The sequence below is a fragment of the Symphalangus syndactylus genome, chromosome 2, assembly GCF_028878055.3.
Source record: "Symphalangus syndactylus isolate Jambi chromosome 2, NHGRI_mSymSyn1-v2.1_pri, whole genome shotgun sequence".
Taxonomy (NCBI): domain Eukaryota; kingdom Metazoa; phylum Chordata; class Mammalia; order Primates; family Hylobatidae; genus Symphalangus; species Symphalangus syndactylus.
This window is the reverse complement of record NC_072424.2, coordinates 23,907,604-23,935,512: the sequence shown is the minus strand read 5'-3', so window position 1 is coordinate 23,935,512 and position 27,909 is coordinate 23,907,604. Positions and strand designations below refer to the sequence as shown.

Below are 27,909 nucleotides of genomic sequence, written 5' to 3'. Positions count from 1 at the left end.
CTCAGTTGAGTGACAAATGAAGCTGCTATAGCGACCACACTCCTGCTGGGTTATGGCCAAACTCACGTTTTCTTTTCCAACATCATAAATCTTTTTTTTTCACAGATGAGACAACTTTCTTGTCCCATTTCTTCTTTCATGCTAGCATAGCACATTTTAAAACACTTTTCCCAAAAAAAAGTCTTTACAGCATGATTCGATTAATAACTAGGTTTTTAGGAAAACTATTTTCAATATAAAGGCCAGAATCTCTAGATTTCTTTTACTGCATATCAAAGGTGGAAAGAGAGGCAATTGTCAAGCTCTTTCAACCTAGAGCTGCAATAAAACATGAATAACATCCAAACGTTTTGTTTCCTTATTTTCATTTATTGGATATTACTTAAAGAAAAAAAAATCTCAAAAATTTACAGTAACAGCTAAATCTACTCATTCCCACGTGCCACTTCCACCACCAAATCCCCCAAACAGGACTCAAATGTAAATTTCACAGAGCTCTACAAACCACAGACAAAACAAAACAACCCCAAAGTCTGAAAACCATAGTCTCCTTGCAATCTTGTGGGTAGCAGCCTAAAAAAACGTAAGCTTTGTTTAAAAGGTCAACGCACTACACTTCTCAGTGAAATAAATAACCAGCTTTTCCTGCCCTTCAGTCTAGTTCTGTGTCGATGAACAAAAGCTCCTGTCGTTTCTTTTGTATCATCAGGAAAACAAAAAGTTTACATAAATGTACGTCAGGGCAATGAAAGTGACTTCTGTCGCCAGCATCCAGCCACCACACTTGGAGGATCCCAGCGGCCTCCGACCTCACGAAGGAAGCCAGAAATCTCACATCTGCCTCGCAAAGCAAAGGACATAGGTCACCTTGTGCAATGCCCGCTTTACCTTAGGCCAGGGTTCCTTTTCTTCTAATTCTGTTCCTTGGCTGTGCTGAGCAGAGAACTCCTCCAGGCTTCAAGTTCAGAACACAGCCAAGAGGCTTTGTAGATGCCAGACCTCAGCCCGACAGACTGAGGCTCCCGCCCGCCTGGGTTACATACCAGGCTTCTCTCTGAAGCTCGGCTAAGGCAACGTGCATCCCTCTAGAGACGCACTCCGGAAACCCTTCCCGTGTGCAGAGGGCCGGCACACTCTCTCACGCCTCCTCTCCTCGCTTTACTTACTAGATCAACACACCAGCAACCACAATGGGCCAGTCCATGTTCCCAAAAAAGGAGGGGAGTAGATTTACTTTCTTTCTTTTTTTAAATGCAGGTAGGAAAGTACCATTTCTTTGCATTCACTCACTATTGTCTGCACGTGAAACCGACAGTGATTGTCCCTGAGGCAGAAGCTTGTACTGAAACCAGATTCTTAGGCTTTTTGAGTTTCTTTCTCGGATTTGAGATGATGGAAAGGTGCCTAGCTGAGCACAGCCATCACACAGCCTGCAGCCTCCTCTCGAAAGTCACTGCTTTTGAGGTACATGTAAGGAACCCCTTATGCAAAAGTATAACAAAACTGAGTTCAACTTTTTATTCCCCTTTGTTACTTCAGAATTTCCATATTATTCTGCAGTACTGTCTGAGACAAATATGATTGAAAAACCTCTGTTATCAAGCTTTCTTGATTCATATTTTTGGTACATTTTGTACTGTGTGTTTTTAATTGTAGCAGAAAATTACTAGCTACCTACTAGCTGTGTTGCAGGCATTTTATACACACTGCCTCATTTTCAACGAAACCATCCCTGCAGAAATCTCAGGTGAGCCAGTGACTAAGGGGAAGCTGCAGGCTCTCTATGCGTGTGAACAGAGAGGAGGAACTGGAAGTTTCTCCAGTGATGGCACAGCCCTTTTAATGTACTTTTTCTTAGGATGATGGAAAGATTTTTGTAACAACTCTTGTCTTTATTTTTTTTGAGACGGGATCTCTGTCACCCATGCTACAGTGCAGTGGCACGATCATAGCGCAATCATAGCTCACTGCAACCTCCAACTACTGGGTCCAAGCTATTGTCCCAACTCAGCCTCCTGAGTAGCTGGGATTACAGGTGTGAGCCACCATGCCTGGCTAATTTAAAAAAAAATTTTTTTTTTGAGAGGAGTCTCGCTCTTGCCCAGGCTAGAGTGCAGTGGTGTGATCTTGGCTCACTGCAACCTCCACCTCCCAGTTTCAAGCGATTCTCCTGCCTCGGCCTCCTGAGTAGCTGGGACTACAGGCATGCACCACCACACCCAGCTAATTTTTGTAGTTTTAGTAGAGGTGGGGTTTCACCACATTGGCCAGGATGGTCTCGATTTCTTGACCTTGTGATCTGCCCACCTCAACCTCCCAAAGTACTGGGATTACAGGCATGAGCCACTGCACCCGGCAATTTTTAAATTTTTTGTGGAGACAGGATCTCGCTATGTTGCCCATGCTGGTCTCAAATTCCTCACCTCAAGTGATCTTCCTGCCTCAGCCTCCCAAAGTGCTGCGATTATAGATGTGAGCCACCCTGCCCTGCCACATTTGTCATTTTTAAGAAGACTAGGATGATTTAGGAAATTTTTTATGGAGATTATTTGCCCACAAAGATCAGGAAATAAAAAGACCCTTTTATATAGACATGTGGAATCTCTCTAAGCTGGTTTGGAAGAAGTCCCAAACAGTGCTGAGAAAATGTAAGGTTTTAGCAACAAAGCTGTGCTTCTAAAATGAAGGGGAAACTATTGGCTTATACATTATAATAATTACAGGGGTCTTCCTAAATTTCTAGTGCATTTTTCTTCTGAGGAGTCAGAAACCTCCACCAATGTGTCCTCACCACACCCTTATAGGGCCAGATCCTCAAAGTGGCATCTGTGGACTTCTCTGTACCAGAATCACCCAGGGCAGGGGTGCATGTTCACATGCAGATTCCCAGGCCTCCTGAATCAGAATGTCTGGGGTGAGGCCTGAGAATCCATACTTTATTATTTTTTAAAAGCATGAATAACTTCGTTTTTATTGTGGTAAGAACACAACATGAGATGTACTGTCTTAAATTTTTAAGTGCACAATACAGTATTGTTAATGATAGGCACTGCGTTGTGCTGGGAATCCATACTTTAAACAAGATATACAGGTGATTGTTAGGCATAGTGGTTTTAGAACCTCAGCCTTAGATGGTAAGGCCATTTGGGGTTAAGGATGGTACCTTTTACCTCTGTAACCCTTGCACCTCACCTCATGTTTGAGACATTAGCATGCAATGTCTGTCAGAGGAGCGAAGGTGTCCCCCTTTACAAAGGTAAAAAGAGACACTTACCCAGGCTTCTAGTCGCATGGCCAGAAGTAACTTGAGCATTAGAATTAGGCTCACTACCCACGAGTCTTCATCCTCTTTTTTTTTTTGAGACAGAGTCTTGTTCTGTTGCAAGGCTGGAGTGCAGTGGTGCGATACTGGCTCACTGCAACCTCTGCCTCCCGGGTTCAAGCGATTCTCTGCCTCAGCCTCCCAAGTAGCTGGGACTACAGGCACACGCCACCATGCCCAGCTAATTTTTGTATTTTTAGTAGAGATGGGGTTTCACCATGGTGGCCAGGATGGTCTCCATCTCTTGACCTCATGATCGCCCTCCTCAACCTCCCAAAGTGCCAGGATTTCAGGCGTGAGCCACTGCGCCCGGCCTCTTCATCCTCTTTCTACTCTCCTATATTTGGATGATCGGTTTCTCTTTTTGGATTTTATTTTTTATTGGTCTTACCATCTAAGGCTGAGGTTCTAAAACCACTATGCCTAACAATCACCTATATATCTTGTTTAAAGTATGGATTCCCAGCACAACGCAGTGCCTATCATTAACAATACTGTATTGTGCACTTAAAAATTTAAGACAGTACATCTCATGTTGTGTTCTTACCACAATAAAAATGAAGTATCTCTATATCTTCTGGGATAGGGTCAAAGAGGATGGGTCATCTTCAGATTTACTGAGCAAATTTCCAAATTTGTGAGTTTCCAGATGAAAAGGGTGAAGAACACCGCCGTGTGGAGTCAAGAGGTTCAAGTCACCTCCCTGGTTGGGCAGCCCTTGGTGAGTGACCTGAGCCACCTTTCCCATTGGCATGCCTCCTGTGCACATGCATGCACACGATTTGGGGAAAGAACGTGAAGAGGAAATAATCCAAAGGTGGGCCAGGCGTGGTGGCTCACGCCTGTAATCCCAGAACTTTGGGAGGCTGAGGCGGGCGGATCACCTGAGGTCAGGAGTTCAAGACCAGCCCTGCCAATATGGTGAAACCCTGTCTCTACTAAAAATACAAAAATTAGCTGGGCATGGTTGCATGCGCCTGTAATCCCAGCTACTTGGGAGGCTGAGGCAGGAGAATCCATTGAACCCGGGAGGCAGAGGTTGCAGTGAGCTGAGATCGCGCCATTGCACTCCATCCTGGATGCCAAGAGTGAAACTCCATCTCAAAAAAATAATAATATTATTAAAAATAATCAAAGGGTGGGCAGAGGGATGTGTTTGAAGTGATGGAAATGTTCTAAATTAGGATTGTGACGATGGTTGCACAACTCTGTGAATTTACTAAAGGTCATTGAATCATACACTTAACATGGGTGAATTTTATGGTATGTAATAAAGCCTCAACAAAGCTGCTACTAATCACAGGTGTTCTTGGCTAAAATCTGTTCCAGAGGGACTCAGTGCTAAGGCTCAGGTTCAAGGAGCTGATATAAAAGCCACACTTTGGCAGTCCACAGAAGTTAAGAGACCTCTTCACCGTCATACTAAATACTGATGAAGGCCCTGTCTCAGTAAATGTGCTGGGTAGTATACAGAGCAGTTAAACAGACAGCGCAAATCCTCCAGGAGTTTATACTTAAACAGATTATATCCAGCTAGATGCAATACAAGAAACATTAACAGAAAAAAATCACTTGGGCCTTTATTTCATATGTGAGTGAAATAAATAGGTATTTATTTATTTATTTATTTTGAGACAGAGTCTCACTCTGTCGCCTAGGCTGGAGTGCAGTGCGGTGATCTCGGCTCACTGCAACCTTCACCTCCTGGGTTCAAGCAATTCTCCTGCCTCAGCCTCCCAAGTGGCTGGGATTACAGGCATCCGCCACCATACCTGGCTAACTTTTGTATTTTTACTAGAGACGGAGTTTTGCCCTATTGGCCAGGCTGGTCTCGAACTTCTGAACTTAGGTGATCTGCCCACCTCAGCCTCCCAAAGTGCTGGGATTACAGGTGTGAGCCACCACAATCAGCCAGAAATAGGTATTTAGTAAAGGGATGAGAAGTTTAGGCCTAAAGAGTATGTGAAGTCTTTAACGTTTTTGGTTAAAGGACATGGCAAAAATTCACTATGGGAAAAATAATCATTTATCCACACACCTTTATTGAGCAGTTATCAGATGCCTGGTAAAAAAGTAATTAAAAATATACCATGAAACAATGGCAGATTGAATTTATGGGCATAAATGTGTGTGAATGTCTAAAGTTAAGTGATTTAAGAAATTTTCAAACCCAAGCATCAACATGACTGTTAACTTGCGTATCTGAAATAATTCCATATAACTACATCAGCGAGTAAACAGAGATGGGTGAGCCTGACTCCTTCATTCAAACAGGAAGCTGTAAGTTCATTCCAAATATTGGGCTTTTACAAAATCTGTGTTTTATAAATGAAGAAAATGGAAAAAATATTTCTTGAGGCCTGGTATGTGAGGCACTGTCTCAGATGACTCTTACTATCTGTTTGAAGCCTGTACAAGGTAAGTGTCATTGCCCACATCGTAATAATTAGAGGATGGGACATCTTCAGATTTACTGAGCAAATTTCCAAATTTGTGAGTTTCCAGATGAGAATGGTCAAGACATCCCAGCTTCAGGTGCTGGGACTCAACATGTAAGCAACTGGCTGATAATTACTCAGCCTTTTTTTTTTTTTGAGATGGAGTCTGGCTCTGTTGCCCAGGCTGGAATGCAGTGATGTGATCTCAGCTCACTGCAACCTCCAACTCCCTGGTTCAAGTGATTCTCTTGCCTCAGCTTCCCGAGTAGGTGGGATTATAGGCACATGCCACCATGCCCAGCTAATTTTTGTATTTTTAGTAGAGACGGGGTTTCACCATGTTGGCCAGGATGGTCTTGATCTCCTGACCTCATGATCTGCCTGACTCGGTCTCCCAAAGTGCTGGGATTACAGGCATGAGCCACCGCCCCCCACCAGATTACTTAGCTTTAAGTGTGGCTTCTGGGATCAAGTCCTGGTGTGTCTATGCAGTGGTGCCATCTCAGCTCACTGCAACCTCCATCTTCTGGGTTCAAGCAATTCTCGTGTCTCAGCCTCCCGAGTGGCTGGGATTACAGGTGCACACCATCATGCCCGGCTGATTTTTGTATTTTTAGTAGATACGGGGTTTCATGATGTTGGTCAGGCTCGTCTCGAACTCCTGGCCTCAAGTGATCTGCTCACTTTGGCCTCACAAAGTGCTGGGATTACAAGCATGAGCCATGGCACCTGGCCTGTATCAGTTCTTTCTGCTAACCACTCTTCTCTCCCTTCCACCTTACCTATCCAGGCCACATCAAGCTCCAAAATTCCAAATTCTATCCCTGTTTCCAAGGTGCCTGCAGCTTTGTGTTTTGCTATGGAGCCATTAAAATAGTTTATGAAGAGTTTTCATTTGCAAGGCCACTCCAAAGTTTTCCTTTTCAGGAGGAATTTCTGTACCAGTTCATTTCCACTGGGCTGGATGGGCACCAGCCCTGACTCCCTCCACCTGACTAGCTGGCAAACTACAAGCAAGTCCATCTGTTGGAATTGGCACCATATCCTCCCCAAGGCGGGAAGCCACGAGGTCCAGGAAGCAAGCACATTCAGGTGTGAAACAGACGAGGAGACAGCCTGTCCATGGTGGCAGACCCCTCAGCACAGCATCACTGGATCCAAAGGAACAAAATGCTCCCATTTTCCCTGGAGCACATACCATCTCCTGGGCCCTGGGGAAAATTTCATATCCTTAGCCTGGTAATACTGTGCCCAGAACAGAAATTATCCTGCTGACCTTTGGATGGTGCCATTTTTCAACATAGACCCCTCCAAGTTAAACATTCATGGAGAGGCCAAGCGGGTGGAATCACAAGGACAAAATCAAGCCAAGGAATCACAAGGACAAAATCAAAGTAGCTTGAGATGCCATCTTTGGTGTGACTTATTATGAACCCAAAAGCTAGAGAAGATTGCTGGAGGTAGTCACAATGCCCAGCAGAGGCCCAACCCAGATTCCAGGAATCAGGCTGGCTCGGGTGTAGAGACCCACTTGTCTGTTTCTCCACCACCATCAGCTAGGTCGGCAGATACAAGTGGATTAGTAGGGTCAGTCTTTCAAATGGAGATTGGGTCTGAGTGAACCCAAAAAATTCTGTTTCCCTCATGATTAAGCTAAAATTAATCTGCAGTAGAAAATATTTAAAAAAAAATTTTAAACTGGCCAGGTGCAGTGGCTCACGCCTGTTATCCCAGCACTTTGGGTGGCTGAGGTGGGTGGATCATTTGAGGTCAGGAGTTCAAGATGAGCCTGACCAACATGGTGAAATCCCGTCTCTAGTAAAAAATACAAAAATTAGCCAGGCGTGGTGATACGCGCTTGTAATCCCAGCTATTCGAGAGGCTAAAGCAGGAGAATTGCTTGAACCTGGGAGGTGGAGGTTGCAGTGAGCTGAGATAGTGCCACTGCACTCCAGCCTGGGTGATGGAGGGAGACTCTGTCTCAAAAAAAATAAAATAAAATTTATAAGCTGACTACTGGTTTGGAATAGCAAAGGACATATTATTATAATCTTGCAATTAAATCAAACAGTACAATCAAATCACATGCTTAAAATCAAAGAAACAAGGTTGGCAAAAAGTGAACAAAGCCTTCAGTAACAATATCAAACAAAGATAAATTTCTCACCTTGACTACCCATTCCTCAAGAACCAAAGTCGACTTCTTTCTAGTAATCACCAAAAATCTCTCTTGAACTCAGGACATTCACTGCGTGTGCCCATTACTTGGCCGTTTAATACTGTGGGTCCAAAATTACCGTGTTTTTGTTGTTGTCATTTGTTTTGAGACAGAGTCTTGCTCTGTCGCCCAGGCTGGAGTGCAGTGGCGTATGATCATAGCTCACTGCAGCACTGCAGCTTCGAACACCTGGGCTCTAGCATTCCCCCTGCTTCAGCCTCCCAAATAGCTGGGACTATAGACCCGCACCACCACACCCAGCTAATTTTTTAAATTTTTAGTAGAAGTGAGGTCTTACTGTGTTGCCTAGGCTAGTCCTGAACTCTTAGTCTCAAGTGATCCTCCTGCCTTGGCCTCCCAAAGTGCTGGGATTACAAGCACGAGCTATCACATCTGGCCCTGGATTATCTTTGTGCACTGAGAGACACCACCAAAGATTAAACTCTTTTTCTGCTCCCCCAAGAGAAGGTCATGAAAATCACCTTGGAATTCACTGAAGATCACCTCTGTCGGGTAGGTGGGGCACCCTGGAATCAATCATTTAGAAGAAGGGGCATGATCACCCCTTTTATGTCTATAGTGGTAAAAGAAGAGGTAAGCAGAGCCAGGGATGGGAGCTGGGAGGGAAAAGCAGGAAGGGGAAGGGTGCTGCTCTGTGTCCCTAAGAAAGCAGATGCAGGGTCCTTCTGATGCCCTGATGTGCTGGGTTCGGGAGAGGAGAAAGGACTACTCTGCGGACATCATTTTGGTGCCCAGAATAGTGGCCAGTCCGGGAACTCTATCCCTTACTGCACTTGGTGGTAACTTGTCCAGGCAGGCTGTGTCTCTCTGCTGTTGTTGAATCCCAGCCATTTCTCAACTGCCATACGCCCTGGGTCTCTGAAGAAGCTGTAACGGCCCCGGGCACTCATGATCCCTGAGGGGGCGGGGGTCGGGGGTTCCTGGGACACTCCGGGAAGTTTTCATGACTTTTAAAGATGCATGCCTTATCTCTCTGAAAACAAGTCCTAAATCTTACATTTTCTTTTGTGACCCACCCCCCGCCCCCGCCACCATCCCGCCGCATGTGGGGCTCCTAGCACGTGCTCAATAATCCTGGTTGACTTCCTGGAAGAGCCTCCCTTGACCTGCCGGGTCAGTTATTCCCCTGCTCACACATTTCAGCCATGAGCTCAACTCTCTGAAGTTAAATAACGCTGAAAAAAAACAAAACATCCTTTTAACTCAAGATAAATAGAAATTCTTTTCAAACTGTTATTTCCAGATAAGAAAGCCCTTCCATTTGTGCTGACAGGAAATGGGGTGATTTTTCCATAAATATTAAATCTTTACTGCATGGGAATGCAGTCTGCTGGTACCCTGTCACAACACGTTTCCTCCTGTTGTGAAAGTAAGAGAAAGTGGCCAGCTCTGGGTGAATCAGATAGATTTTCCTCAAATCATTCATTCAGTCAATGTGCTCTGCCCTACTGGGTCAATTCCTAACCTGTTAGCCGTGAAGGGGACAAAATATTAGCACCAGGTTGTTGTTCTCCTATAAAGTGTTGCAAAACCAACCAACACAAACCATGTATTGGATTTCAACTGGAGTCTACTTTCCCAGCACTGGAGAGATTTTACATTCACTAAGCTACACTCTACAATCAAGGCCACGTCCTGTGCGGTGGCAACCTCTTGCCACATAAGGGAACAAAAGTTTAGACTCCCACAGAGGGAAAGAGCCTAGCATAGATTTTTTTTTTCCTGAGATGTTGTCTTGCTCTGTTGCCCAGGTTGGAGTGCAGTGGCATGACCTCGGCTCACCGCAGCCTCTGCCTCCTGGGTTCAAGCGATCCTCCTGCCTCAGGCTCCTGAGTAGCTGGGATTACAGGCTTGCGCCACCACGCCCGGCTAATTTTTGTATTTTTAGTAGAGATGGGGTTTCGCCATGTTGGCCAGGCCTGTCTTGAACTCCTGACCTCAGGTGATCTCCCACCTCGGCCTCCCAAAGTGCTGAGATTACAGGCATGAGCCACCGTGCCTAGCCAAGCCTAGCATAGAATCTTGCATTAAGACATTTATTGACTTGAATGCCCATTCTTGTATAGATAGCTAGATATGTAGATGTGTGTATGTGAAATTGAGAGATAAATCATATACCATACAATTCACCCTTTTAAAGTATATAATTCAGTAATTTTTAGTATACAGTTGACCCTTGAACAGCATGGGTTTGAACCACATGGTTCCCTTTCTTTTAACCAAACGTGGATTGAAAATACAGCATTCAAGGGATGCAAAACCTCTGTACACAGAGGGTTGCCTTTTCCTATAAGTCAGTTCCTCAGGACTGACTTTGGGATTTAAGTCTGACAGATTTACCAGGGGGATGGTGGTCCTGGAACCAATCCCCTGCATATACTGAGGAATGACTATCTCATTTAGTTGTGCAGCCGTCACCACTGTCTAATTCTAGAACATTTCATTACTCCAGAAAGAAACCCCATACCCACTAGCAGTCACTCGTTATTTCCCCCTTCCCCCAGCCCCTGGCATTCTCTAACTTACTGCCTGTCTCTGTGGATTTGCCTATTCCACACATTTCATACAAATGGAATTGAACAATTATGGTCTTTTGTGACTGTCTTTTTCTTTCTTTCTTGTTTTTTTTTTTTTTTTTTTGAGACGGAGTCTCACTCTGTCGCCTAGGCTGGAGTGCAATGGCATGATCTCAGCTCACTGCAACCTCCGCCTCCCAGGTTCAAGTGATTCTCATGCCTCAGCTTCCCGAGTAGCTGGGATCACAGGCACCTGCCACCACGCTCAGCTAATTTTTGTATTTTTAGTAGAGACAGGGTTTCACCATGCTGGCCAGGCTGGTCTCGAACTCCCAACCTCAGGTGATCTGCCCACCTCAGCCTCCCAAAATCTTGGTATTACCGGCGCAAGCCACCGCGCCTGGCCCTGACTTTTTGTTCGCATAATGTTTTCAAGGTTTCTCGAAGTTGTAGTATATATCACAACTTCATTCTCTTCATGGCTGAATAATATTCCATTTTCTAAATATACCACCTTTTGCTTAATTCATATTTAAAATGAAGCAGTTTCTCCAGTTTATTGTCAAGCGATGGTCTGACGATAGACAAGGTGACCAGTGTCTCAATATTGACCCTGTTTCACAGGGCCCTCCTGACTGTCCATTGATCTACAGAGTCTGAGACTAGAGCTCCATGAAGAAAATATGCTCTCAAACTTGAGACAGCTTCGTCCATCCACAACATTCTCTAAGGGCAGAGCCAGATGGCCTGGTGGAGGCTACAGATGATTCAAGGAGGCCAGACTATGAGGCACAGAAACACAGCAGACTCTATGAGCAAAGTCACTGATTTTCAGTGACATTTTACACTGGTAAAAAGTAAACCAACCAAGCAGTACATGTTTATTGTCCTGAGAATAGGTATAAAAGGGCCACTGAGACAGGCCTTTGCCATCCACCAGGAATGGTTAGTTTTGGTCCTTCAGCAGGTTATATCAAGGGGCAAATTATTTGTTTTCTGTAATGATTATTGTCAGGTAGATAATAAAGTTCAGTCTCATTCACTCTCTCTCTCTGTCTCTATGTGTGTATGTCCCTATCTTCTGAGAATTGAAAGAGATCTATTTTCCTTATTTTTTTCTTTTATTGATACATATATTTTAAATATTTATGGGGTTCATATGAGTATTTTTTTACATGCATATAATGTATAATGCTCAAGTCAGGGTATCTGGAGTATTTATCACCTTCAGTATTTATCATCTCTATGTCTCCCAGCTACTTTGAAATATACAGTATATTGCTGGTTAACTGTAGTCACCCTAGTCTGCTGCTGAACATTGAACTTCTTTGTTCTAACTGCATGTTCGTATCCGTACACCAACCTAAGAGATCTATTTTCTAATCATGGTTCTGTCATACCAATTAGCTCCAGAGTCTCGGGCACTCAGTAGCCTCATCTGTAAATGAAGGTGACTAGTAACTAACTGCCCTGACCAGCTTGCAGGCCTGTGGTGAGAATTAAATGTTTATGAGATCACTTGCAGATTTTAAAAATATTATACAAAGTCAGGAGACAGTGGTGGCTCACTGTCTACTGGGACATAGACCATCTCAACCAGTATACTCAGGTAACTTGATTTTTTTTCGCTTCCATGGTCCTCAAAAATATTTGGGTCTACAATTAATTAATTGGATGAAAGCATGAATTCCTCTGAGCACAGTGAGAATGAGAAGAATGCAATTAGCCTCCAGCATGGACACGGGTTATTATTTGTTCCTTGCATGTGTATGATATATACAGAACAAGAAAAGGGGAATTGACATTTCAGCTTCTCTTTTGCAAATTACATCTCTGATGGTGACAAAAAGATTAGATGTCATGCAAGCATCCTAGGATAACCTATGTTTTGCTCACTAGAGAATAGCTTAGCCCAGAAGAAGACCTACTCACCGCTTATGATTACTGCAACATAACATACTTAAAATACCTATGCCAAAAAGAAGGAAGGGGACAAGGGCCTCCAATTTATAATGTGAATTCGCCTCAGAAATGTCATAAACATTTGTCCCTCAGCTTTGTGAAAAAGCAGTTTTTTTAATCAGTCCAAAAGCAAAACAAAACAGAACCACCAGTTTTTAATTCCTCTGAGAGTCGAGGAAAAGGATTTGGTTGAATCCCATTGTGATTCCATTTCCTTCACTCCAGGAGTTCAGCAGGAGGAGTCTAAAAGTGAGTCTAAATCCTGTCCCACCATCCACCCTTTCCAAGTTAACAGATAAAGACAGGGGAGGGTGGCCCCGTAGGGCAGAATGGACAGGCATTCCAGGGTCTAGAGGACTTCCCTCGGCTCCATCTGAGGCTCTTTCTTATGTGGTGGGTGTACAGGCTGTCACAGACATCACTGTACGTTCCCAGAGAGCACAGGCGGCACAGTAAATGCCATGCGACACAAGGACAGGTGTCACCAGCCCGCCCGGAAAGACCAGATGAGCCCAGGCCAACTGATTGCTGGGTGCGGTGATGTGAGGAAAGGGAAATCGTGGGACTCAGAGCCCCGCCCTCTCTCTCTGTGGTCAGAATGCACCTAAGACAACTTTCCTTTCAGGGAAGAGAAGAAAAGAATGCTCCCGTGCAGCCTGGCAGGTGCCTGCTCAGGGAAGTACCATTCTGCAGTGTGGGAAGAGGGCTGAGCACCTTTGTCCTGAGTGAACCAGTGCAGTGCTCCGTGCACACAGGTAGCCCCTGGGGGCATAGGAATTGTGCAAGACAGCTTGAGAGGCCAAGAGAAAGTCAAGCCCACCCTTTGTTAGTCTGTTGGTAAAACAGCTCAAGACTAGGGGAAGAACACGTGGGACAAAACCTTTTCCTTTACCCTCCAGACTTCTGTTTTCAGTTGGACATTTGCTTTTTTTTCCAAACACTTGTCAAGAATAGACTCAACCTCTATCTAATCCAAAGAGGTATGGGGCTGGGCGAGGTGGCTCACGCCTATAATCCCAGCACTTTGGGAAGCCAAGGTGGGCAGATCGCCTGAGGTCAGGAGTTTGAGACCAGCCTGGCCAATGTGGTGAAACCCCATCTCTACTAAAAATACAAAAATTAACTGGGCATGGTGGCGTGCACCTGTAATACCAGCTACTTAGGAGGAAGAGACAGGAGAATCGCTTGAACCTAAGAGGTGGGGGTTGCAGTGAGCTGAAATCATAACACTGCACTCCAGCCTGGGCAACAGAGCAAGACTCTGTCTCAAACAACAAAAACAACAACAACAACAAAAAGAGGTATGGGAAGTATTACATAAGAGTGTGGTGTTCCAGAGAAGATTCCATATCTTAAGAAAGCACCATCAAAAAAAATCTACTTTTAGCTATGTGCCTAGAGATGGTCATATCTTTGTAAAGAGAGACCAAGAAACTCAGTTGCTGTCTTACTTAAATTTAGGGTTGGAGAGATGAGACTAACCCCCTTATAAATTTGGGAGTCCTTACTTGATTGCACCCACCATGAGCTGCCTTCATTTTGAAACTAGCTGTTGCTGTTGATAATAACAACCATTTTGTTGCTGTTTCTTTTCTTTATGAGGCTAGCAGGTTAACCACCTGTACCCTGGAAAGGATGTCTGCTGGAGTGAGAGCTCTCCTAGGGCTATCTACCAAAGATGGGAAGAAATGCATTCCAAAGAGATGCCCCACTCCTCCATGACATTAGTGACCTAAGTCTGAAGTCTCTTCTAGCTTCCTGTTACCATTAGGCTGTTAGGCAGAAAGGAGGTGGGGGCAGGGGAAGGGGGAGGAGGAGGGGAGAAGGAAGGGGGAGGAAGGCTGCTTCAGAGAAGTTCGGAGAAAAGATGGAGAGAGCAAACTGAAGTATCTCATACTAATTTGCCCCTGTGCTTCTTAATCAGGAGGCAGGTTGTAAATATCTTCAGAACGCTCCTAAATTTATAGGTTAATCAGCAGAAGCATTTGAAGATGTACCATTTATAGCGAGATCTCCCTAAAAAGAGAATCTTGCTGTCGAAAACAAAACTGAAAGCAAGTGATGAGAAATCAAGCTACAATTTGAGTGTATGCTCTGTGCTGAGTGCTACGTGCTGGTTCCCAGAAAAAAAGAACCATTGGCTCTGTCTGATCCCTTACAGCCAAGACATGAGAATTCTAGAACTCAGATCCTTAGAGCCGAAGGGACTCCAGGAGGTCTAGCAGCCCAAGTCTTGGAATTACATGTATATTTTCAATTCTTGCACTTAAAGAAAAGAAAACTGAGGCTCAAAGAAGTGGCAAGCCTTGCCCAAGGGCCCCCAGCTGGTGAGTACAGATTCAGATTGGCTCCACCCAGAGCCTTTTCCCTGAGCCGCTGGTGCTCAGGCTCGCCTCCCCACCCATTCAAGCTGATGTAATTTTCAGGGCTTACAAGGATTAAGGAATGGCAGAGACAGAGAGAACTCGAGGGCTGCTGGAGGTTACATGCCAGTCTCTTTACCTGGGAAATGAAGACAGCCCCAAGAGGCTGAACAACCTGCCCTAAGTCACTCAGGAATGAGTGACACAGCCAGACCTGGAGCATCTCTTCTCTATCATTGTCCAGCGACCTTTCTCTTTCTCAAAGGACCCTCAGGTGTCTGGTGGCATCTCTGGTGACACCACACCTAGAGAGGCCTTAGGGTCCTCTTAGGGCTCAGTGAATGTTAAATTAAAACCACACAGGGTCTGCAGGCCTCGCTGCATGATTTCCCAGGCTTACCCGAGCGGGTTGAATGGTGACCTGATCGTCACCAAAAGAGACTCCATATCAAATCCCTGGAACCTGCGAATGCTAGCTTATTTGGGAGAAGAGTCTCTGCAGATGTAATTAAGCAAAGGATCTTGAGATGAGGAGGTCATCTTGGATTATCTGGGTGGGCCCTGAATCCAACGACAAGTGGCTTTACAGGAAAGAGGCAGAGGGAACTGTAACAGAGAAAAGGAGACAACACGGAAAAGGCAGCCATGTGAAGACAAAGCCAGAGATTTGGAGGCTGCCACAAGCCAAGGAACACGCAGAGCCATCAGAAACTGGGAGAGGCAAAGAAAGGCCCTTCCCTAGAGCCTTCAGAGACAGCATGGCCTTGCCCGCACCTTGCTTTCAGACGTCTAACCTCAAGAACTGAGAGAACTCAGTTTAAGAACTAACCTCAAGAACCTCTAGAACTGTTTTAGCTTGTTGTTTTAAGCCACCACTGCTAGAGCTGACACAGAAAACTAATACATTTGTAAAGGGATAAAATAAATTCATCTGTGGATAAAATAAATATAAAAAACCACAAAAACCCAAGGTTCACAGTATTTACAACAAATCCACCATCATAATTTTTCACCACCACCAAGACCCAAGCATGAGAGGCCGAGGGAGGAGTGTGTGGAGACCGTCCTGCTTTGTGTTGGTAACCAAGCCAAACCGACTCACAAGCTGTCACACGTCAGTGTGATAATCCTGCAGGACATTTTTCTAGCTCACACGCCCATCTGAGGACTACGTCTGCTGGGTGGATTCTGAATCTGAGGCTGAACATGGTGCAAACTACTCCCAGACGTCTCAACTCTGAAAGCCCCGCATGGAAAGTCTCCAAGTCTTAAGCCTCACAAAACGGCCTCACAGAAACCTGAAGCCAATTTGAGAAGAGGCCTCTGCAGCCACAGTGAATGCCAAATGACTCAGGTCTTGAAGCAGAAAACAGAGTAAGCAGATGTTTCTTCCAAATGGCATGTTCTTGGATCTAGCTTTATTTTAGATTTTCTTCCCCACAGCTGTTGAGCTAAATCTGAAGGGAATCAACACACACACACACACACACACTCAGACACACACACACACACACTCAGACACACATACACACAGAGCCCTTTTCCCTCCCCAACATGTTTTGGGGGAACACAGCTCCACATGTGGACTAAGAAGACTGCAAACATGGCTGTCACAAATGTGGGGACCACGTTCAGTATTTTCTCGCCTCTCTTTGTACAGCTGGACATCTGGGAAATCATTCTGATGTTTTATTGTTTCTTTTTATGAGGGCCAGGCTTGGTTGCTCATGCCTGTAATCTCAGCACTTTGGGAGGCTGAGGTGGGAGGATTGCCTGAGGGCAGGAGTTAGAGACCAGCCTGGACAATAGAGTGAGACTCTCCTGTTCTTTACAAAAAATAACAATATTAGTTGGGTGTGATGGCATGCCCCTGTAGTCCCAGTTACTCAGGGGGCTGTGGCAGGAGGATAGCTTGAGCCCAGGAGTTCAAAGTTGCAATGAGGTATGATTGTACCACTGCACTCCAGCCTGGGCAACAGAGCAAAACCCTGTCTCTAAAAAAAAAAAAAAAAAAAAAAAAGAAAAAAAAGAAAAGTGAAAGACGACGAAGAAATTAGAAGGAAGAAAGAAGAAAGAAGTTAGAAGAAAGAAAGGAGGAAGGAGGAGGGAGAAGGGAGGAGGGGGAGGAGGGAGGAGGAGGGAGGAGGAGAGAGGAGGAGGAAGGAGGAGGAGAAGGAGGATGAGGAGGAGGAGGAGAAAGCAGGCAGAAGGAGGAAGAAGAAGAAAGAAGAAGAAAGAAGAAGGAGGAGGAGAAGGAAATTTCCAAGTTGCTCGCAACTCAACAGGTTTATTTCAGTCCTCCACAAGAGATCAAACTCAGGAACCCCAAGGGAAATGGTGTCAGGCCCCATTCAGGGCACTTCTGAGAAGAGCTCTCTGGTGAGAGATGAGGGATGGACTTGGGGCCAGGAGGGGAGGCACCAACCTCCTGTGCAACACACTCTGAGCGCTGTAATGGGACTGCTCGGACTCCAAGCTCCCCATCAGGTGGGTCCCATCCACCTTCTCCAACAGCCTTCCTGGGGATATGCTTCTTTCTCCCTGGTCAAGACACTAGTTTTGAAGTGTCCTTGGGTCAGTAATTAAAGCTTTATTGAAAAGGCTATGAGAGAACCTCTTTCCACCCTTCCTGTGTGTGCAGAGGTGGGGGGCCATTTCTCAGGCTCCACTCCAGCCAGCACCACCATCATTTTGTGCCCAGAGTTCTGCAGTAGCCTCCTAGCTGGCCTGTCTCCACCCCAACTCGCTTTCCAGCCATTTAAAAAACATCTGAGCTGAAATGCACGTACTATAAAATTAAACATTTTAAAGTGAACAGTTCAGTGGCACTTAGTACATTCATTCACAATGCTATGCAACCACCTCCGCTAATTCCAAAATATTTGCATCACCCCAAAAGGAAATCCTGCATCCATAAAGCAGTAATTTCCTATTTCCCCTTCCCCCAGCCTTTGGCAACTACCAATCTGCTTTCTATCTGTATGGATTTACCTATTCTAGATATTTTATATAAATGGCATCATACAATATGTGGCCTTTTGTGGCTGGTTTCTTTTACCTAAAGGCTCATCCTGTGGTCGGCAGCACTGCTTCAAGGCTGGATAATATTCCACTAGTTGGATACACCACGTGTTGTTATCCATTCACCTGCTAATGGACATTGGGTTGTTTCTACCTTTCGGCTGATGTGAATAGGGCTGCTGTGAACATGTGTGTACACAGATTTGAGAACTCTCATAGATTCTTTACACAACACCCTGGTCTAATCACATGACACTCCAGCTACAAGCAGTGCAATGGCTTCCCACTGCTTTTAGGGTAACACCCAAACTCCAGAATGTGACTCTTGGGACCCTGCCCACTTCTCCAGCATCATCTGTCACATCCGTGCTCCTGCCCAACCGACATTTCTTATGTATCCTGTGCTTTTCCTCACCTCTGAGCCTCTGCAGGTGTTGCTCCCTCTTCCCAGAACCCTCTTCCCAGAACCCTCTTCCTGGGGCTAAGAGGCAACTGCATTTGACCACAACCACACCCTTCTCTCCCAAATGCAATCAGCTGCCCAGGTCCCAGCACATAGCCAATGCTGGCCCCTCTGTGCTTCATGGAAAGGGCTTACAGTGGGATTTAGGGGGCTACACTGGACCTTTGCTGTGAAACCCCATGGAAGAGACAGCACAGCCCAGAAACACCGTGGTGAGGAGGGGGGGGCCTCGGATCTGTGTCTGTGTCTCTGAAATGTGCCCTGCTGGGAAGGTGGAACATGGATGGCTCCGTGGATTCAGCAGCCTGGTGCCTGACTAAGCAAGGTGACAAGCTGCAGGACCTGTAGTCATCCCCCTAGTTGTGGGGCTTCCTGACCCACCTCTGCTTGGGCCATACTCTCCACGCTGGCAGGTGGGCCACAGATGAGGCAGTCTTACTTTTTCCTTGGACCTGGCTGACACCCCACAGGCCTGGGAGAAGTAGGGTAGCGACTCCTTCTGAACTCTGGCCCCAGAATTCTGTGTCTCACCCCAGAGGAACTGCCTCAGCCCAGAGGCAGAAGCCTGTGTGGCAGCTGCTGAGAAAGCAGGAAGAAAGCTCCCTAGCTGGAGGCGGTCGCACCTGAACTTGACAGGCTTCAGCTCAGCCCCAGCCACAGGGTGCTCTGGGTCACACAGGATGTGGTTTTTGAAGGTTGGGGAAGCCAACGCCTCTACCTTTCCCCCACTCTTCCTTTCCTAGCTTCCATTCTGAGCCTCTGCTTCCTGAATCTGCACACGCCCACAGATGCACGCATACACATATGCACACACGCACACATGGATGTATACACACGATTTCACACCCTCTTCATTTACTCTTATCTAACTTCTAAAAATGAAAATGGTCTAATATAGCCTCTCCTACATAACTCCCATCAGAACCCTTATCATTATTTTTTTTTTCCTTTGCAAATTCTCCATCATTCCAATTTCCACATGAGCCTTTGAGGAGAGTGCAGCACCTCAATTCTTGAAAACAGTCACCTGCGACTACTTTCTTTCTCCACAGGTGAAAAAAAGATGGAGGAGGTGGGAAAGGGTCCCCTCTTGTGTGTTTCTGAGGGCCGCTGAGGAAGATGGCGGTAGCTGTGAGGGAGCCGGTCTGCCACTTACCTCCAGGACTTTCCCTGTGATAAACTGGTGACACGCCTCACATTTCACCCCAAAGAGTCCCTGGTAGTCCTTTTCACAGTACGGGGCACCATCCCTGCAAGAAAAAAACGTGTTCGGCTCCTGAGGAGGTGGCCAGGGGCTGGAGAAGACACCAAAACCACATTTCTCCAAGGCTTTTCCACAGAAGGACAGGACATATTTCTCCCCCGCCCAGTGTTCACATGCCTGGCAATCCAGTCAGATCTGGCCAGACAGGATCAAAACCACAAACAAAACGATACAGAGAGCGCTCTGCAGCTCTCAGTGCCACACAGGCGAAACAGCCATGCTGCCATATGGTCACCCTTGCTGATTTTTTACTGTCTCAGAGCTAACTAGCAGAAAGCCTGGCAGCATTCTCTTTCCACAGGCCCCCTGGGCATGGAGGAGCACTGAGCCCACTGAGCCCACATAACAATAATTAATAAACCAGAAAAAGAATGGTATTAATGAACCTGAAGAAGATACTGGCAAATCAATAGGCAATATCACACCTGAAGGCAAAACACTAGAGACAATTTCATTAAAACCACAATAAAGGCAAAGCTATAAAATATTGTTAATGTATATAATACATACGGTTATTAATATGACACTGAGGCCAGGCACGGTGGCTCATGCCTGTAGTCCCAGCACTTTGGAAAGCCGAGGCACTTTGGGAACAGCTGAGGTCAGGAGTTTGAGACCAGTCTGGACAATATGGGGAAGCCCTGTTTCTACTTAAAAAAAAAAAATACAAAAATTAGCCAGGTGTGGTGGGTTGTAGCTATAAGTCCCAGCTACCCAGAAGGCTGAGGCAGGAGAATTGCTTGAACCCAGGAGGTGGAGGTTTCAGTGAGCCAAGATCGCACCATTGCATTCCAGCCTGGGTGACAGCACAAGACCCCATCTCAAAAAAAAAAAAAAACCACTGAGCCCATCAGATGTGGGCTCAGCATTCATCCCCCCACAAGGGGCCCACATGCCAGACTACAGCCTCTGAACAGCCTCCAGACACCACCTCCTCAGCTCTCAGGAGGCCTCTGGGGCCCAGGGCCGCCTCCTCCAGCTCAGGCAACCTCCACCATTTACCTTGGAGCACAGGAAAAATATTATATCCTGTGTGTGATTGCATGGAAAAGCTATAGAGTGCCACCCTAGACTGCCAAGTTACCCACCCCTGCATAGCTTGCAGTGTTCCATTAGAAGCCAGGCACCTGTCTTCTTATTTTGTCCATCATGGTCACCCGAAGAGCTTCTTGCCTTTTTTTTTTTTTTTTTTTTTGAGACGGAGTCTCACTCTGTCTCCAGGCTGGAGTGCAGTGATGCAATCTTGGCTCACTGCAACCTCCGCCTCCCAGGTTCAAGCAGTTCTCCTGCCTCAGCCTCCCAAATAGCTGGGGTTGCAGGCGCCTGCCACCGGGCTCGGCTCATTTTTTGTATTTTTAGTAGAGATGAGGTTTCACCATATTGGCCAGGCTGGTCTTGAACTCTCGACCTCAGGTGATCCTACTGCCTCGGCCTCCCAATGTACTGGGATTACAGGCATGAGCCACCACACCCAGCCTTCTTGCCCTTTCAATGCAGGTGTTTCAGCCCTACCCTGGGCCTGTAGAATTAGATTTCTAGCGGGTGGGGCCCTTTTGTTTGTTTGTTTGTTTCACTATATTTTTATTTTTATTTTTTGTTTATTTTTTATTTTTTATTTTTTATTTTTTTTGAGACAGAGTCTCACCTGTCACCCAGGCTGGAGTGCAGTGGCGCGATCTCGGCTCACTGCAAGCTCCGCCTCCCGGGTTCACGCCATTCTCCTGCCTCAGCCTCTCCAAGTAGCTGGGACTACAGGCACCCGCCACTACACCCGGCTAATTTTTTGTATTTTTAGTAGAGACGGGGTTTCACCGTGGTCTCGATCTCCTGACCTCGTGATCCGCCCGCCTCGGCCTCCCAAAGTGCTGGGATTACAAGCGTGAGCCACCGCGCCCGGCCTGTTTCACTATATTTTTAAACTATATTCATGAATATTTTCAAATAGGTGATTTCATGTGGTTGGGGAAATGAATGAATGAATGAATGAATTTATCTGTTTATTTTTTGAGACAGGGTCTCAGTTGCCCTGGCTGGAGTGCAGTGGTGCGATAATAGTTCACCGCAGCCTTGATCTCCTGGGCTCAAGTGATCCTCCCACCTCAGACTCCCAAGTAGCTGGGATTACAGGCATGTGCCACCATGCCTGGCTTGCATATTTATTTATTTGTTTGTTTATTTATTTATTTATTAGTAGAGATGAGGTCTCGCTATGTTGCTCAGGCTGGTCTTGAACTCTTGAGCTCAAGTGATCCTCCCACCTTGGCCTCCCAAGTGTGGAGATTACAGGTGTGAGCCACCGCGCCCAGCAGGAAAATTTTTTTAAGGCATAAAAAGGTATACAGTGAAGAATTTCCCCTTATTGCCAGGCTACATTTAAAAAAAAAAAAAAAACCCTCACTTCCTTAACTGTAGCTGTTATCCACTATTATTGAACATGAGCCCATTTCCTGGCAGGCTGTTTTGTGCACAGTCCTAAAGGGCCCACGACCTAGGCTTTGTGTGTTTTTGGAGGGCGTCTATAAATGTACTCCAGCCCTGGAAGGAGGACAAAGGCTTACTAGTTCCTCATAGGAGAATGAATAGCAACAGGGAAATTATTAAACGCTTAATTGGTAATGACATACAGTGTAACATTGTCAGCTTCATTAATTGTTAAATTAGGCAATGATTAACGTATCATTAGGTTTATAGTAGCCAAAGCAAAAGAACACAATTCTTTTCAAAAGTTTTATAGCAACAAGTTCATTCTGATGGTAGGATGTGAACAATTTCAGCATCATTGATGGGGTGGGGTCCCCGAGACCAGGACCTGCAGAAGAACCACAACGCCCGGTGCCCACTGAAAGGAACGCGTGCCCACGCCCAGCCTTACTTGCTGATGTACTCCCCGGTGAGGACCTTCCCGCAGGACTTGCATTTAAAGCACCCCAAGTGCCACTGCTTATCCAGCGCCAGCAGCGCCTGCCCATTCTTGATATCTCTTCCGCAGCCGGCACAATCTGAAAAAGAGCAGCCGCCAGTGGTTACTACACATTTCCTTTTTTTTTTTTTTTTTTTTTTTTTTTGAGACGGAGTCTGGCTCTGTCCCCCAGGCTGGAGTGCAGTGGCGCGATCTCGGCTCACTGCAAGCTCCGCCTCCCGGGTTCACGCCATTCTCTTGCCTCAGCCTCCCGAGTAGCTGGGACTACAGGCACCCGCCAACACGCCCGGCTAATTTTTTGTATTTTTAGTAGAGACGGGGTTTCACCGTGTTAGCCAGGATGGTCTCGATCTCCTGACCTCGTGATCCGCCCGCCTCGGCCTCCCAAAGTGCTGGGATTACAGGCTTGAGCCACCGCGCCCGGCCCAACACATTTCCTTTGCTAAATCCAAGCAGGCAGCCCAATGTCAACCCCACTGTGTGCCCATCACACACTCAATCAATATTTACTCAAGCACCGTCTCAGGTCAGTTTCTTTCCCTGCACAAAATCTTTCTCGGTGAAGGCTCACAGGCTGCGTCCTCGGAAGGACACAGCACGGAAGCTTCATTAACCTCCGTGGATCTAAGGGGATGGGTGTCCTTCACCCATCTGCTTACTTGGGGTTTTTTTAATGCACACTCTGAGCTACAGATTATGCAGAGAATATTTAATTATAGTGTCTTGGCTGTGATTTTAAGAAAGCGCGCATAGGCATTTATTAATTGAGGGCACTGTGAACAACTCAGCACTTTATGCTGATGCCTCGCCTAACACTATATACGTGATTACTCCTGGAAGGCTGCCCGTAAATCTCATTTTTGTAAATGGGACCCTACTTCCTTATCAACCCAAACCAGCCTTTCAAAGATTTGTGATCATCAATTAAATGGCTCTTAATTCCTTAGCTCTCAATTCTCCTTGGCAGGCTCCTGGAAGGATAATAAAGGAGAAATTATTTCTTCATGGTAAACAGTGTGGGCCTGGAATGAGACATCCCAGCGCTGAACCCCAGCTAACTCCTCGTTGGCTAGCTATGTGATCAAGGCAAGTTACACCCTTTTGAAGCCTGGGTTTCTTCTTAGGGAAGTGGGAATGTTATCAGCACCTGCTCTCAGGCCTCTGAGGAGGATTCAGTGCATTTAATAGATTTAGCAGTAGATGGCGCATTGCAAGTGACTAGAAACATTTGCTGTGATTACAATTGCCATAATTAATCTGATTATCGACTGCTTCATTCTGTTAGGGAAGTTGGGTATTTAAACGAATCCAGAAGACTGTAAATTGGTGCAACCTTTCTGGAAAGCAACTTCATCTACAGACATTCCAAATCAATGTATCTGGGAGAATGAAAGCAAGCATGTGTCAAGTTGGCCACGGTGTTCCCAGCTGATCAGACAGAACACACACAGAATAAAGCCACGTCTTGGCAAGGCCATTTAGTAGCCAGGTTTGGACCAAGACAAAGTCCACTTGGTACACAAAGTGATGAAACAACCCCCTCTTCTGACCACATCCGTGACTGCCACTGCTTTTTCCTAATGACGCTTCTAGCCCAACTTTAATTCTCTGACCATCCAGAAAAACTTAAGAGACCCAATCACTGACCTGGTCCTGCTTCTTGACAACACTTAACCTAGAACTGCTTCTGCTCCTTTGAATCCTCTTTAAAATTACCTAGCACGTGGGTTGGGTGCGGTGGCACACACCTGTAATTCCAGAACTTTGGGAGGCCGAGGCGGATGGATCACCTGAGGTCATGAGTTCAAGACCAGCTTGACTAACGTGGTGAAACCCCACCTCTACTAAATACAAAAAAATTAGCTGGGCATGGTGGCGCACGCCTGTAATCCCAGCTACTCGGGAGGCTGAGGCAGGAGAATTGCTTGAACCTGGGAGGCAGAGGTTGCAATGAGCTGAGATCATGCCATTGCACTCCAGCCTGGGCAACAAGAATGAAGCTCTGTCTCAATAAATAAATTAAATAAATAAAATTACCCAGCACAAGCACAAATGCTGTGAAAACTCCTCCAAACTGCATCCAGAGTGGACTCACAGTTCCTCTGGCTTGCCTCTTGCTGCAGCTAGTTTGACCCGCTCTTTTTTTTTTCTTTTTAATGACAGGTGTATTTCTGGTGATCTTGGTCAGTGGGTGTTCACATAACCTTGAGATCCAGTAATTATTTTATGTCTAAGATTTTATTCTACAAATATATTTTGCAAAAGCACATATGTGCATGCATATGTTCCCTACAGCACTTCTCTAATAACAAAAACTGGAAATAGACTATATGGACATCAGTGAAGGGCCAGTTAAATAAATTATAGTATAGTCGATAATGGAATACTATGTGCTGTTCAAAAGAATGAGGCAGATTTGTGCTCTGGCATGGAAAGATGTTCAAAATAGATCAAGTAAAAAAAGCAGGCCATAGAACAGTAAGCATAGCATAAGCTCATTCATAAAAAAGTAGTAAAGAAAATGGTGTGTGTGTCCTAGTCCCAGAATAGAACATTTCTGGGGGAAAACATTAAAAATTCTTAAGAAACTTCCCTCTCTGGAGGAGGACTTTACTGTTTAACTTCACATCCTCTGTGTTTGAATTTTTAAACCATGATAATGTAAAAAATTTGACTATTTATAAAATTTAAAAATATAAGTTCTGAATATTGCAAATTAGAATTTCTTAACATATAGCCCATTATCTAGTACACATATGAGTGTGTATTAGATGGTCATATGCATATGAGTGTATATTAGATGGTCATAAAAGATTAAGCATTTTTTTAAAAGCTGGGGTTTATATGAATTCCAACATCTGACCAAAATTTTTATAAAAGGAATCTCACATCTGGTAGTTTACTATAAAGATAAAAATGGAAGGCCACGATATCTGTTTAAAAATATAATTTTTAAAGGTTAGGAGCACAGTATGGATATAAGAAAATTGATAGTTTTTTTTAAAAAAGACTATTTAGAGCAGGTGTAGGTTCACAGCAAAATTGAGCAGAAGGTACAGAGATTTCCAATAAAACCCCAGTCCCTACCCGTGCGCCGCCTCCCCCATTAGCAACATCCCCCACCAGAGGGGAACCATTGTTATAACTGATGAACTGACATTGACACATCATGATAGCCCAGAGTCCACAGCTTACATTAGGGTTCAGTCTTGATGTTGGACATTGAGTTTGGACAAAGGTATAATGACATGTACCCGCTATTATAGTATCATACAGAGTAGTGTCACTACCCTAAAAACTCTCTGTACCCCACCTATTCATCCCTCCCTCATCCTAACTCCTGGAAACCACTGATCTTTTCACTGTCTACATAGTTTTGCCTTTTCCAGGACAAAATGGACAATTTTTTAATCCAAGTCTAACTGAAATTTTTCTTTATTCTCCTAATTACATAATTCCCACTAGGTGGCAGCAAAGATTTAAATAATAAGGAAGATGCTGTTTAATAGAATTTTTAAAGGAGAAAATCAACTTTCAGAGATGGCTTTTCATTTCTACAAATGACAATGGATGGGCTCAGGGAGGTTGACAAAGCAGTTTGCAGTCTCCCTGCTGCACCAAAAGTGAGGTCCAGGGAGGTGGATGGTGTGGGGAAGGTAGGAGCAGCATGGGCACTGGTGTCAGGAAGACTTGGGCAAGTTACTCTCTCCGAACCCTCATTTCTTCACCTGTAAAATGCGGACAACAGCCATTGCCTAGGCTGCTATCAGGAAGAAAAGAGATCATGCACTGTAAAGCGTTTTGCATAATACAATGCTTGGTACATGTGAGCCACTCAATAGACTCCCTTTTTCCTCAGTTAGGAGCAGTTAGGTCTTGGGCTGTTTACAAGCACCTCAGTGCCCAGACATCCCAGAGCTATGAAAGAAGCAAAGACACAATTTGAAAATAAAGACCACCGTTAGGGGATAGAAAGTCTTGAGGCCTTGGCCTGCAGCCAATCAGAGGCTGAAGTGGAGTTACACCCTATACAAATGAAGGACTGGCCCATGGCCAATCAGAGGCTGAAGTGGAAACTTGACCTGCAAACAATCAGAGACTGAAGTGAAAGACTGGCCCATGACCAATCAGAGGCTGAAGTTTTCCTTTTGATTTAATTCTAGGAAGTCAACTTCAGATTCGCCTTAGGCTCCCAGTCTCTAGACCCTATTTCCTGCCTCACCACTATGATCATTCTGCACTGAGGGCTTTCTAGAATCAGGTACCATGTGAGGGCTTTGTAAACATGGTACCATTTAGTTTTCACAATCATTCTAGTCAAAGTGCCTTGCAGACTGGAAGCTCTCTGACTTCACAGGTGCTATCTATGCCATTGAGCTCCTCCATGCCCTGCACGGTGCCTCATGGGGACAGCCACTCTATATGTTTTACGGAAAAATATTCACTGAATGCTTAAAGCCAGCCAGCTGGTAAGTTTGGGCTGGAAATTAAGGCTAAGGTTAGGCCTCCTTCCTGCCAAACCCTACAATACACACCAAGCAAATCAACAAAGAGCACCTCCTAGATAAGGGAATACCAGCCCACGTCAGAATCCTGACCCGAAGTATTCTGGTGTATTTCACAGAGCCTACCCACTCCTGCCTGGACAAAGCCATGGTCTTCACTCGAGCCTGACATTGTACTGGAGAGAGTGGAAAAGATGCAGAGACAAAAGATTCATGCTGGATTGCTCACTCCTTCCACGCTCACTCCAACTAAGCTCTTTCATAAAGAACAAAATGTCCTACTCTGTATCTTCATGTTTTTCAGCTGTTGAGAAAATTGTTTCCACATCACTGAAGCAGCTGCCGATAAATATAGAAAGCTGGTGATTGGCACTGGAATTATTGCCAACGTCAGAAGTAGGTGATATGCAGTGGCATCGAGGAAATAAAACCCATGAGCAACTCGCCAGTGTCCTACCCAGGAAAAATAATGACCTAATGTGGAAAAAAAAAAAAAGAGAGAGAAAAAGCCTGACCTTAAACACTTGACCCTGAGCCCTTCACTCTTGGCATCAAAAGCCAGAAAAAAGCAGGGATTTGGCTACTCACGTCCAGGTTAAATTAACATCCATCTACATAGCCGCTTCCAAATTGATACCATTTTGTTCAAAGGCAATTAATATCCTTGACAATAGGGATCTTGCCTGTCACTCTTAATATATTTATTTGTTTATTTATGTATTTGAGCATAGGGCTATAGACACCTGGGCTGCAAAGGTAAGTTGAAGAAGGGGACATGTTGCTTTCAGGAAAAAAGAGAAGAGATCATGCACTGTAAAGTGTTTTGCATAATACAATGCTTGGTACATGTGAGCCACTCAATAGACTCCCTTTTTCCTTGGTTAGGAGCAGAGTTA

The 27,909-nt window shown here is 45.3% G+C and overlaps 1 protein-coding gene across 10 annotated transcripts in view; it reads right to left on the bottom strand.

The window, feature by feature from the left end:
* Positions 1 to 27,909, bottom strand: part of ABLIM1 (actin binding LIM protein 1) — a 254,296-nt gene that overhangs the window by 94,477 nt on the left and 131,910 nt on the right. For all 10 annotated transcript variants that reach the window (XM_055248339.2, XM_055248350.2, XM_055248359.2 and 7 more), the window contains 2 exons: positions 22,461 to 22,587; positions 19,481 to 19,574 (listed from right to left, as the gene is read on the bottom strand). In XM_055248339.2, coding sequence (XP_055104314.1) covers positions 19,481 to 19,574; positions 22,461 to 22,587 — 221 coding nt within the window. The remainder of the gene's footprint in view (positions 1 to 19,480; positions 19,575 to 22,460; positions 22,588 to 27,909) is intronic.